This window comes from Urocitellus parryii, chromosome 14, assembly GCF_045843805.1.
Source record: "Urocitellus parryii isolate mUroPar1 chromosome 14, mUroPar1.hap1, whole genome shotgun sequence".
NCBI lineage: Eukaryota > Metazoa > Chordata > Mammalia > Rodentia > Sciuridae > Urocitellus > Urocitellus parryii.
The window spans coordinates 54,280,464-54,300,173 of record NC_135544.1 but is presented as its reverse complement, the minus strand read 5'-3'; the positions used below and the strand labels follow the sequence as shown (position 1 = coordinate 54,300,173).

The 19,710-nt window shown below is 36.8% G+C and overlaps 1 protein-coding gene and 1 pseudogene across 1 annotated transcript in view; both read right to left on the bottom strand.

Annotated features, from left to right (window-relative positions):
• Positions 1–19,465, bottom strand: part of LOC144250070 (heat shock factor protein 1-like) — a 43,369-nt gene extending 23,904 nt beyond the window's left edge. The window contains exons 1-5 of the mRNA XM_077792467.1: positions 19,286–19,465; positions 11,062–11,170; positions 10,780–10,907; positions 9,839–9,963; positions 7,893–7,968 (exon numbers count right to left, since the gene is read on the bottom strand). Coding sequence (XP_077648593.1) covers positions 10,894–10,907; positions 11,062–11,170; positions 19,286–19,465 — 303 coding nt within the window. The 3' untranslated portion in view covers positions 7,893–7,968; positions 9,839–9,963; positions 10,780–10,893. The remainder of the gene's footprint in view (positions 1–7,892; positions 7,969–9,838; positions 9,964–10,779; positions 10,908–11,061; positions 11,171–19,285) is intronic.
• LOC144250103 (E3 ubiquitin-protein ligase RNF149 pseudogene) lies at positions 14,690–16,257 on the bottom strand (annotated as a pseudogene).
• Positions 19,466–19,710: the final 245 nt, after the last annotated feature.

Below are 19,710 nucleotides of genomic sequence, written 5' to 3'. Positions count from 1 at the left end.
ATTATATATGCCTTAAAAATACAACTTACTTTTCAAACATCCTATGATTCTTGGGGACTTTTTATTTTGCTTTGTTTTCAATGGCATAGTATTTGCACAGCTTCCCACATACTTTATTTAACTGATTAATTAATTAATGTTTTGGTGCTAGGGATCCAACCTAGGGCCACGCTCACCAGGTAAGCACTCTACCAATGAGTTACTCTTCCAGCCCACTATCTGATTTAGCTTCAGCCCTCAGCCTATCAGGTTAGAGAACATGCCATAGTGGAAAAAGCATAGTGGATTTTAACTGACAAGGATGAATATTTTAGTCCCTGTTCTATAACTAAGATAACTGCATGACTTTGGAAAGCCATTTAATCTCTCAGCATCTCAGTTTTCCTGTATGAAAAATACAGAGTTTGGACAAAACAGCTTGACTCTCAGTCTCTACTGCTGTTAACAATGGATGATACTATGAAGTTAGCTCATAATCAAGATCTTCTCAAACTTGAGAATCAGAACATCAACTCCTGAGGTTAACAGTTAAGTAACTTTCCTGTATTACTGTAAAGTTTTATGACTTTGGAAAACATTCATCTATTGTCAGACTTGCATAGCATCACTGCAGATTGCTAGGAGATAGTAAATGTTTTTACAAGCAAAAAGCCTTCACTTTTTCCTACTGCTATCTATATATATAAAAAAAAAAAAAGAAGAAAAAGGTTTACACAACTACTGGTCTAAAACATCCCTTTTGTTTACTCAGAGCAATTGATAGACTTTTTATTCTAATTTTATTTTGGTACTAGGATTAAACCCAGGGTGCTTTACCACTGGGTTACATCCCCAGCTCTTTCTATTTTTTATTTTGAGACAGTGTATTGATAAGTACCTTAGAACCTTGATAAATTGCTGAGTCTGGCCTCCAACTGGCAATTCTCCTGCCTCAACCTCCCAAGTCCCTGGGATTACAGGTGTGTGCTGCTGCTGCATCGTGTATTTTTATTTTTTTGGTACTGGACATTGAACCCATAGGCACTTTACAATTGAACTACATCCTCAGTTCTTTTTATTTTTAAATTTTGAGCCAGGCTTGATAAATTGCTGGGGCTAGCCTCAAATTTAAGATCCTCCTGCCTCAGCCTCTTATGTCCCTGAAATTACAGGCAAACCTATCACACCTGAGTTCTTAAAGATGTAAACTAAAGAAAAAGAAAGGCTGCTTTGGGGCTGGAGTCATGGCTCAGTGTTAAAGTGCTTGCCTAGCATATGTGAGGCACTGGGTTCGGCCCTCAGCACCACATAAAAATAAATAAATAAAAGTATGTGTCCACCCACAACTAAAAAGATATTTTAAAAAAGAAAAGAAAGGCTGGCTTTTATCCTCTAAACTTCAGCAGCTCCAGGAAGGAGACAGAAGTACTGTGTAGACAAATTTCAAAGTGAAAGAATGTCACTGAAGAACTATTACCAGCAGTGGTCTAGTTGATTCAAATTATCAAAGGGTGGGTTTTAAAAAGCAGGGAAGTGAGCCTGGCGAGGTGGTACATGCCAGTAATCCCAGTGGCTGGGGAGGCTGAGGCAGGAGGATCGTGAGTTCAAAGCCAGTCTCAGCAAAAGCAAGGCCCTAAGCAACTCATTGAGACCCTGTCTGTAAATAAAATACAAAATGGGGCTGGAAATGTGGCTCAGTGGTTGAGTGCCCCTGGTTTCAATCCCCAGTATCAAAAAAAAAAAAAAAAAAAAAGAATCAAGGAGGTGAAATTTCCAGTTTGTGGAGACAAGATCATGCTTGAATACACCCAGTCTCTATCACAAGATTAAGCACCTACCTCATAAAAACTTCCCTTAATGTTAATTAACATAGTAAACACTTTCTCTATACACACACTTATCTCCCCCAACTGCTTTTTTTTTTTTTTTTTGGGGGGGGGGGTCTTGTAATCACAGATCATTGATTCTCAGAAAGACCAACATCAATCCTATCTTCATTCCCACAATTAACTTCCAAACCGAAATTGTTTCAGTTTGGAAACTGAAGAATGAGCCAGACAAAATTATCGTAGACAGAGAACTTGTTAGTCATAGAAACAGGGAAGTAATTCTGAAGTTTGTTAAATTGCTATCATTAAAAAAGTTATTAGTCCATTGTTATATTTGGTAATCATGTAAAATTAAAATGAAACAAAGCAATCGAAGTGAGAAAGCAGAAGATAAAAATTTACCAAAATATTCAAAAATTTGCAATAACTCTACTTATTCTGTTATTTATTTTTTTAAAAAGTAATAAACATAAGCTATCCCAATTATTAGTTTTTTAAAGTGGATCCCATATGCAACCGTATATATTATCCATATCTTTAGAAAGTTGAGTAGATAAGTAAAATTTTTGTTACAATATTATTTTAAAACTAATAGAGAAAATGCATGAATTATCATATACTACTACCAGCAACATAAAATTATTAAAAAATAAAGGAACGTTTTAAATTTAACTTCCCTCTATCCCACCTCCCTCGATAAGTGTTTAGCACTCCAAGAAGAATTATAGCAAGGAAAATATTTAATTTGTCAATAGATAAAGATGCTGTCAATATACGCATTTCATGACCAACATATAAATCCATCAATAAATGGTAAAATTTTATATATTTTATACACACACATCATATATTTTATTATATATATATAATAAAATATAGAGGGTGCATTCTGAAGTGGCATGTTCGGGCTTCATTCTTACCCTATAATTCTTGTTGAATGGTGCAATGGGGTGAAATCATCCTGGAAATTTGCATTGGTGGAGTTAGAAGAATCGACATCTTTCCCAGATGAGTAACAAATACCATGTGTGTAAATATAGTTACTAATTGGTAATATAGAAATATATATATCTCCATCCCAGACACTAAATAATAAAGGCTAGAAATAATGTTGGAGCAGGTTAGGGCAACTCAATTAAAAGGACAATTTATCAAGAATGCTGGAAGTTCTACATACCAGCCTGGCACTTGCAGTTCCACCTACACAGGAGGCTGAGGTAGAGGATAACTTGAGTCCAGGTGTTAGAGCCCACCCAGGGCAACATGTAATGCCGTGTGACCCCATCTCCAAAAAGTAAAAAATAAATGGAAAAGCAAGTGGGAGAGGGAGGAGAAGGAGAAAAAGAAAAAGTTCTACGTTCTGTATGTTCCATATACAAAGTATAGTCTAGCAGGAAGTGCTGAAGAAAATGTCTTTGTGTAATGCTCAGCAAAGGAATTCTCTAACTTTTTGTTTCTCTAGGAGTGAGAAACAGAATAGGAATAGTGGTTGTATTAAGGTTAAATATATAGTTACATATATTATATAATATAATATATATTTAAGTATTTAAGTGATAGGTATATAGGTATACACACACACACACACACACACACACACACACACACACACAGTGTGCAGCACCTGGCACATAAGAAAAAAGTCAAGAAAATATTTCCAGTAGCTATAGTAACAAAAACGGCAGGGTACTAGCACCAAAACAGATGCATAGACCAATGGTAGAGAAAAAAAGACACAAAGACAAACCCACATAAATAGATATCTCCTACTAGACAAAGGAGTCAAAAATATTCATTGGAGAAAAGAGAGCCTCTTCAACAAATGGTGCTGGGAAAACTGGAAATTCACATGCAACAACATGAATTTAAACCCCTATCTCTCACCCTGCATAAAACTCAAAGTGGGTCAAAGACTTAAGCATTAGAAAAGAGACCTTGTGCCTAAAAGAAAAAAAGTAGACCCAAATCTTCACCATGTTAGCTTAGGAACTGACTTCCTTAACAAGACTTCTAAAAGGCAAGAAATAAAATCAAGAATCGATAAATGGGATGGATTCAAACTATAAAGCTTCTTCACAACAAAGGAAGCAACCAAGAATGTGAAGAGACAGCCTACAGAATAGAAGAAAATCTTTACCATGTACACCTCAGATACGGCATTAATATCCAGAATATATTAAAAACTCAAAAAACTTAACACCAACAAAACAACCCAATCAATAAATGGGCCAAGGAACTGAACAGACACTTCAAAGAAGAAATACAATCCCAATCAACAAATATAGGAAAAACTGTTCCACATCTCTGGCAATTAGAGAAACGCAAATCAAAACCACTCTAATACTAGTCAGAATGGTAATTATCAAGAATATAAGCAATAATAAAGCATTGGCAAGAAAAAGTGCTGGTGGCAAAGTAAACTGGTGCAATCAGTGTGGGAAGGATTATGGAGATTCCTCAGAAAACCTGGAATGGAACCACCACTTGACCCAGCTATCCCACTCTTCAGTCTATACCCAAAGGACTTAAAATCAGCATACTATATTGACACAACCACATCAAATTTTACAGCAGCTCAATTCACAATAGCTAAACTATGGAACCAGGCAAATGGATGGAACTAGAGAACATCATGCTAAGTAAAATAAGCCAATCCCCAAAAAACCAAAGAATAAATGTTTTCTCCGATAAGCAGATGCTGATCCATAGTGGGCACAGACAGGTAAGAAATAATTAAGGAATGTTGGATTGTGCAGAGGGGAATGAGGGGAGAGGTGGGGCAGAGGGGAATGAAGGGAGAGGTGGGGCAGTGAGGATGGGAAGGAGGGTAGAATGAGACAGACATTATTACCCTGTGTACATGTATAATCACACTAATGGTGTGACTGCACCATGTAGTCAGAGGAATGAGAAGTTGTGCTCCTTTTGTGTACAATGTGTCAAAATGCATTCTACTGTCATGCATAACTAATTAGAACAAATTTTAAAAAATAAAAGGGAGACCAGTAGACTAGAAGAAGGGGAAGGGGGAGGGAGACAGTAGAAAATGAAATTCATTAAATTATACTGTTTTATGCACATATGAATACATTATAATAAATCCACTGTTATGTATAATCCACTAATAGAAAAAGGGAAAAAAATAAAACACACCAGCTTTCAGGCAGATTTTTTTTTTTTTTTTTTAGTTCCTATCTTTTACTTAAAATGATTTCAAGATCACATTATATAAAATAGAAAACTGGTGTTTGACAGGAAACATTTTCCTCATACTACGTAATATAATTAGAGGCAAAAGGAATTGCCAGTTCTCAGAACAGATCATAAAATTATGAAGTCAGAAAAAGCTGGTTCTATGAAGATTATTGTTGAGACCCATCTGTGAAACCTCCCTGCTCACAATAAAGATATGCTGATTTAATCTTTGACATGTGATTAAATTTATAGGAAAAACTTAAAACACATCAAAACATGAAGAAGCTTTCAAATTTTTTAGCACTGTTTCTTAAAGTGTGATCCACAGCCCAGCAGCATTGGCATGGGAACAGGTTAGACATGTAAATGATCAGCCCCATTACAGAACTGATGAATCTGAAATTCTGAGGAAAGAGCCCAGTAATACTTGTGTTTAGTAAGCTTTCCAAGTGATACTGCTGCATGAGAAAGAGTGACTCAGGGTATGCCTTGAAATTACATTATCAACTTTCTACCTAAAGGTGGTAAAAAATTAAGGATCATAAACTCAACTATAAAAAGCAGTGTATCAAAGAGAAGCTAGGAATAAAGGCCAAAAATGTTTGAAAAACTATTTAATTCTGCAGAAGACTCACTTACAAGCTTTATGAAATAAGTACATAATTAAAATAGAATATTATAAATTAAAAATACCTAAGCTATAGCTTTAAAACTGCACATCACCCTCCAAAAAAATGGCTACAAAGTAGTATGCTTTACAATCAATATCAACTTTTCAATGAACAAATATTAAAACATTTTAAGTGAAGAGTTAAGTCAGCATTAGAGTCTATGACAAAGACACTAATTTGTTTATTTAAAAAAAAATGCTAACAGCCAGTGAAAATGCAACATTGAAGGTTAAAGATATCTATGGAACAATTCAACTTCAATTTTTTGAATTCATAAAATAAATATTATCACAGGTTTCTAAAAACATCAGTGACTGAATTTCAGAAAAAACAAATCACTAGCCAGGCATGGTGGTGGCATGCCTATAACCTAGTGTCTCAGGAGGCTGAGGCAGAAGGATCCCAAGTTCAAAGCTAGTCTCAGCAACTTAAAGCGACCTGTCTCAAAATTAAAAATAAGAAGGGCTGGTGATATGGCTCAGTGGTTGAGCACCTCTTGGGTTCAATCTCTGCTATCAATAAATAAATAAATAAAAATCACTGCCCAAAATTCTTTCTACATCTCAGTTCCTCAGTTCTCTTGACACTGGCATCATGTTGTATAGTGCTTTTTCTCTGAAGCAGATAGGCACCAGACTTTAAAAAACAAAAAACAAAAAAACAGTACTATGGATTGAGTTATGTTCTCAGCCCTTTATTTTCAATTTTGAGACAGGTCTCCCTAAGTTGCCCAGGTTGGCTGCAAACTTTTTTGCCTCAACCTCCTGAGTAGCTGAATTACAGGCATCCACCACTTTGCCCAGCAACATTTAACATTTTTATCATTTAACTTCTGTACTTGACAACTCCTATAACTGGTACCTCAATATACTTATATACTTAGTATATACTTATATATACTAAGTTAATCAAAAGCCAACATTAAATAGCAAACTTAGGAGCCAATTCCAGGGGCACATTAAAAATCAGTGTTTGTCATCATGAATTATGCAAATCCACTCACCAATACACATATATGTAAATATAAATTTGATGAAAAAATATTAGTGTTCATGAAAAACTGAAATGCAATGTAACTATTATACTAATAATTCTTGTTTAAAAAAAAAAAACCCTACAGATGAAGGTGTATTTTTAGTTAACATTTAATCAAAATTGTGTTTTCTGAAAAATATTTAAGTACATATTAAAATACATGTCTTCTTTTAAATCAGATATTCTTAACAGGGGTATGCATTAGAGACCCCGATATAAATGTTTAAAACACATATTTAAACTAAACACTTAGATTTGAATTCTCCTATACTCAACCTTAATTTGCACACTGATTAAAAAAAAAAAAAAAAAAAAAAAAAAAGAATCTATTTTGACTACAGGCCAAAGGCTGCAATTACTATTTATTTCTGCTCTAAGTTTGCTCCACTAGACCCAGATCCTGTCAGTCACAGACCTATTTTTAGTTCAAGGGCCTTCCAAGTAGGAACAAGCTGAAGCTCTCCCCCATCTTCCCATTAAAAAACCTGCAGCTTAGAGTCCATTTACTCATAAGTAAAAAATAGCTACCTTAATTATTTCTATATTTCATCTTTTATTATGAAAGTTGATATGCAAACATTAAATCAGAAGAACACATTTTAGGTTCAATATAAAATCCAAGATTCATTTTACAGCATTAATGATTTTATTTTATTATGGTAATCATTATATTATGACTTTATGCAGAAACTAATAATGGCATCCACTGAAAAATCCTTTTGAATTCCTAATTGGGTCAAATTATTTAAAAATTAACTATGCCTATTATAGTAAAAAGTAAGGGGAAATCTCCCACAAAACACAGTAAGACTGTTTTATAATAATAATAATAATAATAATAATAATAATAATAATAATAAAAAGTGCTAAGAAATTGGCTAGTGTATTAATTAAGCTCCCAAGAATAAAGTATCTCAAAATTGTTATGCCAGGTAAAAGCTACTGAGATATTATATGAGAGTATAGAACAATCAGCATTAGCTATGAGAAATGTTTCTGCTGTTGTTAAAAAGGATATATAACACTTGGCTTAATTTGTTTGTCTTCAAAATTTTACTTTTGTGTATTTAACACATAAAAAACTAAGATCAATTACTAACTACTCAACACAGGTTTTTTTGTGTTACACACATAATTCATTAAACAAATGCAAATGATAGTCACAAGGAAAAGAGCTTCTTACCTTTCGAATAACTTGTTGCTGCTGTGCATGCTTTGCTCTTAATTCAGACACCTCCTTCCAAAGGGACTCATTCTCACTATTATAATTAAAAAATAAATAAATAAATAAGATTTAGTCAGAAAACCAAACCCCAGTATCTTAATTAAGAATACTAGAGAATTAAAAAACACAAACCTAGAGAACTTAACTATGTTTGTTTTCACTATGATATGTATTTTTATGAGACCAGAAAGCTGGTTCAATAATACAGGAATGACAACTATCTCAACACAACTCCAGAATCATTCCTTCTTAAATGTAGTATCTGCTATTCATGGCAAAATATACAAAAAAAAACAAAAAAAAAACACAAAAAAAAAACACTTAAAACACTTCTATATCCATATAGTAGCAAGCAATTTACTCCTTTTGATAATGTGGTTCACTGCTTTTTTTAATGTTCATCACTTAAGTGAGGTTAGACTTTGTGAATCACCTTAGGAAAAAAAAAGTGACATTTACTGAACAATTGCTGTGCTTCAGGCACTATGCTAAACGTTTCAATTAAGCATTTAAATTTCTCTAAAATCAGCCAAGTAAGGAAGAATTGTCTTGAAAGATTAGGACATTGAGGTACAGAGAATTTGTGGGAACCTGCCCAGTGTCACACAGATAATTCTATAACTGTTAAAGCCAAACTAAAGTGAGACTCTCAAACTACCTTGATAACTGTCTCAAACAAGCATATGCAAGCCACTGTTTTATTTTTTTAAAAGATGGAATATTCAACAATGTCAAACCAATAACTTGCCCAATACTAAGATTTTTTTCCTTTGCTGTTTCTTAATTGAAACTGCACTGTCATTAGCAGAGTGAAAATGGTGAGAAGATATAAAAGATAATCTACCAATTAAATAATTTTCAACTTTTGTTAATCTCCACAAAAGCTATTTTTCTCAGTCTGAATTATTACAAAAAGAAATGTGGATTTAAATACAGAGGCATATGAAAAGAAGATTTTCTTTAATACTTACTTACTGAATAACTGCTATATTTTTTCAGAAGCACCTTTAAAGATGCTATTATCTGCCTACTAAAGGAGGAGATCATTGCCTCTAACACTTAAAGGATGATCTGGGGAGCTAAACTGAGATTCAAAGAATTAGGTCCAAGTATAGCCAACAGACACATCCTCAGTGATTAAATAAAATATGCAAAATGGAGAAATTTATATTTATTCAAAAAAAGAACCAAAGCCCAAGGTTACTTTAAAATATAGTTAGGAATATGCAAATCAGTCCATATCTGAAATGGGTGAAGAATACATCAAGGAACTACTCTCAAGCCCTTGGAAACTATTAAAGGGAAAAATCTCAGCTGCTTACTAAGAGTAGTAAAATACCTCTCTCTCTCTCTCTCTCCCCTCTCCCCCCCCTCTCTATTATATATATATATAAACTTATTACTTTGGTAAGTTAGGAAAACCTACCAAGTAATGTCATAAAACAAAACAAAGCATCTTTTTGAAGAAAAAGGTTTAAATAACATTCTCCCACACCTATGCAGAACAAATATCAAGTAGGGCAAATCTCTTGGGTTCTTTTATTCCCAACTTTTTGTGTCCTGTTTTTTCCTAATAGAACTCATGGAAGAATTTTAAAGGAGGAGAAGGGAAAAAAAAAAAAAAAGGATGAGTAATATATAAGATTTTTTGTATGTGCCCTCTTTTGTTTGTGAACACCTAAGTAGAAATGTATTTCCTACACTAAAGACTTATTGTTTCTTCAGTAATATTTGTTTATCAAATTGTTTTGATGTTCTTAGGTTCATACGTGATCCTGACCATCACAATTAAAACATATTATTAAAGTTAAGTCTATGACTACAAATCAAAAGTAATAAGAACCAATGCACCAGACAACTCCAACACCCAACACATTAGTATTATATTTGGAAGAATGGCTTACCTTTTTAATTCTGAAAGTCCGGACTCAATTGTTTCCTGTTTTACTTGAACCTTCTGAGCACTACTTACAATTTTTGTTAAATCTTCCTGGCGAATTTTATTTTCTTCTGGTTTTGAAGACGAAACCTTCCAAAAAGCAAATTTAGAAAATCAAAAATACACGGCACACCCATGATTATAATTCAAAGCTTCCCTATTATAAGAATTTTTTGTGATCTACTCAAAGGGAGATTTTGTTCTAAAAGCCCAGGGTGGAATTCTAGGAAAAGAATACACTTCACAGCTCATCCAGAGAGAAAGCAAGAAATAATCAGAAAACAAAAAAAAAAAAAAAATTTCTTAAGTTTCCGTGAGCAGTAACATCTTAGGGTTTTTTTCTTTTTCTTCTGCCAAATTCCCTGTAAATTTCTCAAGCCTTTTTATTACCACATTCCACTTTTAATTAAATTTATACAGTAATGGCTACATGGCAGGTCATTTTCTTTCATGGTTTACAGCCCTTTTATGGATTTAGTAAAAATATCTTATTTCAGCAAAAGATATTCATTCAAAAATGTAACAATTAATGCCTATCATGTACAAAGGACTTATTCTGTACAATGGATATATATCAGTAAACAACAAAAAAAGTCCTACAGTGAGGACTTTTTTTCAATCAACACAGGAATGAACCTTCCTATTATAATAATGACTCTTCATCCTCAATCAGAATGTTGTAAGCATTTTCCTTTCATCAAGAAAATGAAGAATGAGCTCTCACTACAGATGAACACAGGGAAAGGTGGAGGATAGAAAATTTAATTAAAGTTTTATTGGTCTGATTCATTCTAACAAAGAACACCTGTGTATTTTCTGTACATTCTGCATTACAATAGCTAAAACTGCTCATTGGTCAATCATACATGTCAAAATCTTAGCTAAATAATGTTAACAACAACTCACCTTCCTTTTAATGTTCTCCAACAAGTCATCCTGGCCTTGTTTGAAGTAAGGATGCTGAAATTCAACAGGACCATCTCTTTCCTGCTTTACTATTCCAGAGTCAGTATGTACTACTTAACGGAAACCATCTGAAAAAGATTGAAAATTTACTCAGACTGGAATTAGACAACAGTCAAAAAGTCACACTGCTTGTGTGGAATTTTCCTTTATCAGCTTAATGAGAAAAAAATGGTTTAATCAGTAATTGGTTAGCAGAACAAATAAACTGCTGTCCATACTTACACATATTTAGTTGCCTTACAAAGCTTGCCATGTTATTGTGCTTGAAGTATTTTGGAAGAATTTCTTTTGCAAATCTTTGTTCATCCAAGACCAGAAAACTTTGGCCATTCTAAAGAAAACCAGAAAAGGTCAATTAGTTAAGGTTCTCTGGCACACTCATATATATGAATCCCAAACCTGTCCTGACCAGTCCTTCCATGATACCTTCAGATCAAAATTCTATTCCTGATAATGGCAACAACAAAAAATTGCAAGTAAGTGCCAAACTGCAATTAAATTTTTTGATATCTACCTGACACCAAATACTGCATTATATCATTAGCATTTCCATTAAATAAGAAAAATAGACCATTTCTGCTATCTGTATAACAATAAAATAAATAAGATAAATTAAAAGGAAACAAATTTTATCAGTATCTGTAGTAGACACTATACTAAGATGCACTGATTACAAATCAACTGCAAAACTCTAAGCTATATGTTTACTACATTAACACTGAAAGTTAACAGTGGCCAGGTGAGGGGGCCCAAGCCTGTAATCCCAAGATTTTCTCTGTGTAACAAAACAAGCAGCTATAGGCAACATATAAATAGACTGATCACGGCTATGTTCCGATTAAATTCATAAAACACATGACTGGCATTTGGGCTGTAGTTTATCAATCCTTGCTCAGAGTTCTAAATGTCAGATTTCCAGTAAGTTCCACCAGTCCAACACAAATGACTTCTCTTCCATTCAGTGAAATATGGCCACACTTTCCCCAACAAGGCCAGGATCCTAGCTTTGAGGGAAGTGCCTACTATGGCATTATCATAGCTGTACCAACACTGACTGTTCCTACTAACTACTCCTATATTCTTTAGAGTTTTCTTTACTCCAATTCCTATGAAATAGTAATTCTATTAAACTTTCCCTATTGAAAATATTCTGTGGATGTTGTCTTTTGATTGGATCATAACTGACAGACTGTTAACCTGTTTGCTCTCCTTTATGGTACTTATCACTGCTCAGTTATTCATTTTTTTTTTAAACATGAATGCTGCAAATGAGGATCAAGATCTCATACACTGTTTATTTGAAAAAGGAAAGAATCTCAAATTTATTTCACTTTCACAGTGCTGAGGACTGACCTCAGGGACTCTCACATATAGACAAATCATTCTACCATCCCCAGTACCTCAAATTTATTTTTAAATATATAGCTCACAGATAATAATAGTTATATTTAGAAAGTATCTTATAAAAAAGAAGAGTTGAGGCTTAAATACCACCACAAGGTTCTTCATTAAACATGTTTAAAAGTAAAAGAAAGTGGGCAGGGGTGTGCACCTGTAAATCCCAGCTACTCTGGCATCTGAGGCAGGGGGATCACTTAGGCCCAGGCCAGCATGGACAACAGCAAGATCCCTTTTCCTTAACTGGGATTTTAATTACGTTAGACAAAAACAAAACAAAAAAACTTGGGTTCTCAGGATCTTTTTAAGTTTTAATATCTTCATATCACCTGCCAAATGACCATGTCCTCACACCTCTCTGGCCCTCTGAGGTTTTCTGCTGGGAAAGTCAGAATGCCAATCACACCCCAGGGAGTGAAGAGGCCAGGCAGGCAGGGAACCACCATGTACTTCAGTGTCAGGGATTTGGTTTCCTTCACACCATTCCTATGATTTTCAAAGTTAAAAAAACACTGTTCCACATGATGTGAACAAATGGCTTTTACGACAATTTTTAGGAGGAAAGTAACTAAATCTCATTTAGTGTAATCTTCATCTAGAGTCCCCAAATCCCCAGCATTTTATTAAATTTAAAAGTTTCCATAAAGATTCTGGTTAAGAGTTGAGGGAAGCTATTTTGATGTCTGCTGATTAAGAAGTTACACTTCTATAATTAACCAAAAATAATTAACCTTGGTCTGTCCCAGTGTTCTGAGACAGCTTCATTAGCTACCAAAAGAATTATGAAAGCACTTTTTTTTTTACATGTCTCTTGAAAGGCAGCTACTTGGTACAGAATCAAGAATGTATTTTCCTATTTGCAGTGAACACAAAAGGTAGATTTCAAGATAACAGCTGTTATGGAAACTAACTTTGAGGCTACCTACGAAAACAAGTGCTCAAAGCAAGACAAATTTTCTATTTCAATACTCCTTGTATCAAATCTGGCTGTACAGGGGCTGGGGATGTGGCTCAAGCGGTAGCACGCTCTCCTGGCATGTGTGCGGCCAGGGTTCGATCCTCAGCACCACATAAAAAAAAAAGATGTTGTGTCCGCCAAAACCTAAGAAAAAATAAATATTGAAAAATTCTCTCTCTCTCTCTCTCTTAAAAAAAAAAAAATCTGGCTGTACAATTTATTTTCAGTAAAACAATTCATCAAATATTCTACTGAGTAGCTAGACTCAGTTTGTATACAAAGTACATAGCTGGAGAAAAAATAAGCTTCATAAACCCTAATATTCAAGATATAGCTATAAGATAAATTATTTTTTAAAATCATATTTTCCTCAATAAACAAAGTAAAAAGCAACAAAGGTCTATATAATCTACACTTTAAAAGAAATAACTGCTACATAGTCCTTGATTTCCACCTCCAAGAAGTGAGAAAAGAACAAAGAGTTGTGTTTGATCACTTTATAAACAGCAATCTCCAAAAGTTTTACATTTGACCAAAGAGAACATTAAATAAAAGTTTAAAAAAAGTATGTTTGTGTGTGGGTGTGGCGGGGGTGGGGGGAGAGTTGAGGTTAATCAAGGGCTTGCTTAAAAACTAATCAAGAAAACTAGTTATTTTATTCCAACTACAAATATCAAAATTCCTCATCTATCATTCTTTTAATTGTAAAGATTAAATTACAATTAGAACCAATACAATATATTCATCATTATAAAAATGAATAATAGTACATCTATTTGATTTCCATAATCAAGCAGCAAATAACTTAATGCTTATATGAAATATAAAGTCTTTACTTTTTATTTGTAGGAAAGGTGGACAAACTTCCCTCCATTAAGATGTCACAAGTAGTTCGTATTAAAGGGGAAAATGCAATTCCTAAAGTCATCTAACGCTTTTCTCATAATTCCCGACAGCAATGGAAATCGCTTCCTCAAGTTCTGAAATCTCTATGTACAATGAAAAATGTGCAAGAAAGCTAGATATTTCTCATCTTTTAAGTGTAAAGTAAGTTCTGTAAGTTTTTCCTTCAGAGAAAGCCCATGTGATCAATTACTGAATTTAATCACACAATTCCACTTCAACTAATCTAAAATTGGTGTGCTTTGTCTAAAAAGCTTCAGAAGTAAAATTAACTTTGTTTACAGTACTGTAGTAGCTAGTGTAGTGTTTAGAAACACCCCTCTTCCACATTAGCATGCCTTCCCTAGGCATCATCTCTGATAGTCCAAAACAATTTATCATAAACACTGTATTCTTGTAGATAAATATATGAAGACGAATCAAAAAGTCTCCTTAAGAGTAAAATATCTTAGCCTTCTGTATATAAAATCTGAATCTGAAAGGTAAAATGTACATTATTTTCAAGTATATAAACTATGTGCTAAAATAAAAATAAAAAAATAAATAAAATGTCTTCTTTAGTTCAAGCCATGTGTCTGTGAGGGATGTGCGCTAGGAGATGGATCCTCCATGCTGAGGGTCGCTCCTGCCGGCTTCAAGTAATGCTGTGTTTTCCCCTGCATCTTCTTTGAAAGTGGTAGGGCACTGTGGCCCAGACTCATTAGTGGATGAGGATGGCAGGTTGCTGCCACTGCCACTGTTTCTGCCCTCCTCTTGTGAAGCTACACTCATATTCCCAGGCAAAGTGCTTCCAGGGGTAGACTCAGGAGTGGGCAGCTCCTGAACATCCTCAGGTTCTGCTCCCCAATATCCCAGGGCTTTGATGACATCAAGTTTACACATCGGACATGTTCGGTGATCCAAAAGCCATGGGTCAACGCATATTCTATGAAAAATATGCTTGCATGGCAGAATTCTGATAACGTCCTTTACTTTAAAATTTTCAATACACACTGCACAATTCTCAGCATCAACATCAATTCCCTTTTCTCCATGCTTTACAGTATGAAGTAGAAGCTGGCCAATAACTTTCTTAGTTTCCTTTCTATGGCTCTGACTTCCAAACTGCGAGCCAGTATACAGGAAACGTTGTATATAGTAAAATATTAGCCAGGCTAAGGAGATAATCATCATAGTGATGAAGGCAATGGCCACAAACACCACAGACTGACCGCTGATGAACTCCTGCACATGACGGGTGCCAATCCCTATGGTCACTTTTACTGGAATTCCTTTTTGTACCACATCTAAAATTTCTCTTCCTTTTAGATAGCTAACCATAATGACCACTATACTTCCTGTTCCAGCGTGGGACATGGACTCTGTGAGGTTCCCGTAGCGCTCTTCATTGTACACCACCACCGCCCAGGCGTTCCTCCGCGACGCCGCCAGCACCTTCTCCTTGAAGGTGTAGCCCCGCCCGCCCCCCCCGCCCCCCCCCCCCCCCCCCCCCCGCGCCACCAGGGCGACCCACGGCGCCGGGCCCTGGCCGGGCGGCGGCGGCGTGGGCACCAAGAAGCGCGTGCCTGGCGCGCAGCCCTCGGGGTCTCCTCCCGGCGCGAGCGGGACGCCCACCAGGCCCTGCGCGTCCTCCTGGGGCGAGCTGTCACCGAAGCGGCCGCTCTCCCAGACGCTCCCCACCGTCAGGTTCGTCTGCAGGTCCACGTACTCGAGGCCCACCACCGCCGAGTACCACTCGAGCGCTCGGCTCTGGGCCCCGGGCGCGTACCAGGCCAAGGCCAGCAGCGCCAACGCGCCGCGGGCTCGGATCCCGGCCATAGCCCGCCGCGGCCACGCCATGGCCTGACCGCCGGGCTGCGGAGGAGGCAGCGGGCGCCCAGCGTGAGGGCTAGCGCGAAGCCGCGGAGCAGCCAAAGGAAACTGCCGCCCGCCGCCGATCCGCAGGGGAGTCTCAGTTATTCATATTGGCTTATTTTATCTATCAGTACCTTCTACTAGAATGTAAACTCCACGAACAAAAGCACTTTGGTTCACTACTGAATAAATTCCTAGTACCTAGCATACTGGGCATTAACAGGTCCACAACAAATATTTATGATTAACTTACTAAATGAATCTTTAGTTCAATAAACTCAATCATATCTGTCGAATCTCAACTCTTGGATAATATCAAATAAAGATGAAAGTTTCTTATTTGAATTTGCATTGTCTTCCTCACACAAAGCCCTCATTCACTCCTATCATTCTGTGTCTCTACTTTGGTATTCCTTCAGTCTCTACTCTAAAATTAATAAATTACATCTTTGAGTACAAAAATTCAACCTTATTGCCATAAACCCATGAGGCTCAAGCAATTCAACAGTGAATTCTCCCTTCTCCCTAAACATTTTACAAGGGTCAGAAAGCCATTACTGAGTGGGACAAGAGATTGGTACCTTCTCCTCCATCCTTACCCATAAATGTTGGCAAACTTTCCAAAAGTAGTCAGTAGCCATTGCTAATGCCTAAATTAAACTTTTGGCACTCTTAGTGTAGAATGCTCAAAATGTTCTTACAAATAATCTAATACTTTAGGATCACTGAAAACAATTTCCAGAATATAAATGTGCAACTTTAACAAGTCTGTAACTTCTCAATGTTCACCAATTATTTCTTAAGTCTTTAACTCCTCTTTTACATATACAAATAAAAATAATTTGCAAATGAGTCTTCCAACTTTTTTGCAGGCCCATCTAACTTGGATTTTACCCTTACTTTGCCATATTTGTGTTTCACTCTAGAACATCGAAACAATGCAATGGTTGCCAGGATATTCAAATTCCTTCAAAACAGCTAGAAAACACTACAGTTTTCTGGTTTGCTCCCTCCAACTCCTATTTCTTTATTCATCTGTGCTGATTTGAGAATACTAGAGAATTGCCAAAAGGCACAAAAAAGTGGAACAAATGGGTATGAGGTCTCTAGTGAAATCGTGCATCCTTCTCAAGCAATTTGAGAAACAGAGACAAAGGTAAGAACACTGACCTTATAGTAATTTCCTTCTTTTATGGTACTTTATAATAATTATCAACAGTCAATAGCAGTAAAAGCTGTTCTTCACTATCAATGACAAGAACTTTCATTTAACCTCCATAACCTCTTGTCTCTGTATATCAGGTTTCCCCAGTTTCTTCCTAGCTAAACATGTGTCCTTCTCTTTAGGATATATTACATTTAAAAACATGCTTTAGGTTGTCTGAAAATACTATCTCTTTTCTTGACTGTGGAAATAAATTGTTTACCTGAACAAAGAACTATTATATGAAATTTTGAAGTTATGGGAAATGTTTTTTTTAAAAAAAAGACAACTTTTTGATTGGGGAGAGAATAAAGGAAAAACTGAAATATGTATAGTGTGTTTTTCTTAAAGACCTTGGATCTAAAGACTTATTAAAAATTTTGAGTCAGTAACAAATTTAGTATAATTTTGATCATTCACAATATTATTTCTGTTTAATGAAGAGAGGATTATTTCACTTAATTTTGTCAAACTTCAAGAAAAACTAAAGTTACGTAAGTCTTTAGAACTGTTAAGCCAAACTTTCCAAACTGCAGCTGGTGAGTTTTCTGTCCTTGCCTTACACTCAAGTTAGAGATTATTTTCCGCCACTGGGGGAAAAAATGCCTAAAAGATTGCTTGGTTCCCAAAACATCTGCTTCTTCGAAAAGGCCTTAATATGATTTTCAATCAGATACTATAAATGCTAAATTACCTCAACAGAAGTGCAGCACAAGTATGGGAAAATAAATAAATAAAACAGAAACAACTATAAATAGCAACTTTTGAAAGATGCGGGTAACTTATTTTGGTTTTTCAACTAACATCACTGTTTAAAAGTTTTACCTTTCAGTGTCAGCACTGCTTTTAGAAAATATGTGTGACAGCATGATTGAAGATAGGCAGGTGCACTAAGCTACTAGGTTAGTACTAGATAACATTTATCCAGATTTATCCACTAACTTGTGAAGGATATCATTTTTTTTTAAACAGAGAGGGGAGAGAGAGAATTTTAATATTTATTTTTTAGTTATCAGCGGACACAACATCTTTGTTTGTACGAGGTGCTAAGGATCGAACCCGGGCCGCACACATGCCAGGTGAGCGCACTACCACTTGAGCCACATCCCCAGCCCCATGGACATCATTTTCGTATAAAATTAAACATGGAACCAGGCATGATGGAGCACACCTGTAATCCCAGAGGCGCAGGAGGCTGAGGCAGGAGGATCTTGAGTTCAAAGCCAGCCTCAGCAACAGTGAGCCACTAGGCAACTCAGTGAGACCTTGTCTTTAAATAAATTACAAAATAGGACTGGGGATGTGCTTCAGCAGTTGAGTGCTTCTGGGTTCAATACTCGGTACCAAAGAAATAAAATAAAAATTAAATATGGTGCTAATCTCTATATTAACTTTAGTACAGTTGGTGGAGCTCAGAAATCTATGTTAGAAGATTGACCTTGGGGATCAGAAATCTATGTTAAGAGGCTGATCTCCGATCTTGACTAGCTGTGTAACTATAGCTGAGTAATCCAACCTGTCTAAGCCTAGAATCCTCAATTATGGTGGGTGAGATGGAGTTAAACTAGATGATCTCTAAAATTCTTTTCAAATGTTCTTTATCATTTCTACCACTAGCACAGGGATTTCACTCATTCATCAAACACTAAACACTTATTGTAACTCTGGCACAGACACAGACCTGAGTTCATTTTCATTTTCCTACTGGTATATTAGAAAAATGAGTAGTTAAAATATACACTAAGCTGGGCACAGTGTCCCACGCCTGTAATCCCAGTGACTGAGGAGGCTGAGGGAGGAGGGCTGCAAATTCAAAGCCAGCTTCAGCAACTTTTGAGACCCAGTCTCAAAATAAAAAATAAAAAGGGCTGGGGATATGGCTTAGCAATTAAATGCCTGTGGGTTCAATCCCCTGTGCAGGAAAAACAAACAAACAAAAAAAAGCTGACTTAATAATTTAATAATGGAATAAAAAATTACTGTCTTATTTCTTTGCCTTAAAATTCATGAAATTAAGTATTTGGGGATGAGTATGAAACTCTGCAATTGATACTGCAGGTGTGCGTGTGGTCAGGTCGCTAACCCCGCGCCCAAGAGCCCGGCCCGGGTCTCCGGGTTCCGATCCCTACCCGAGCCGGATGGAGGATGAGTGGGCAATAACGCGGCTCCCGCGCCCGAGGTCCGTCGCTTGCCCAGGCTGCGCGGGGCCGGTTCCGAACGCGACCCGGCCGACCGTTACGGGCCGCCCCGCCCCCACCCCGGCGCAGGGCGAGCGGCGCGGCCGGGCCCCAGCTCCCCTCGTGAGCCATACCAGGGGTCCTCTAGAGGCTGCGCGCAGAGGCCGCGCGCGGTGCCGCACAGCCGCTGCGCGCAGAGGCCGCGCGCGGTGCCGCACAGCCGCCGCGCGCCTGGCAGGGAGCGGCCAGCCGCGGCGGTGGTGGTGCTGCCGGAGGCGGCGGCAGCAGCTGCTCCCCGAGAACGCCCACCACGCAGGCGCAGCAGCCCTCGGCCCCGCCCCCCAGCCAGCCCGGCCGGCACTAGCAGTAACAGGTGT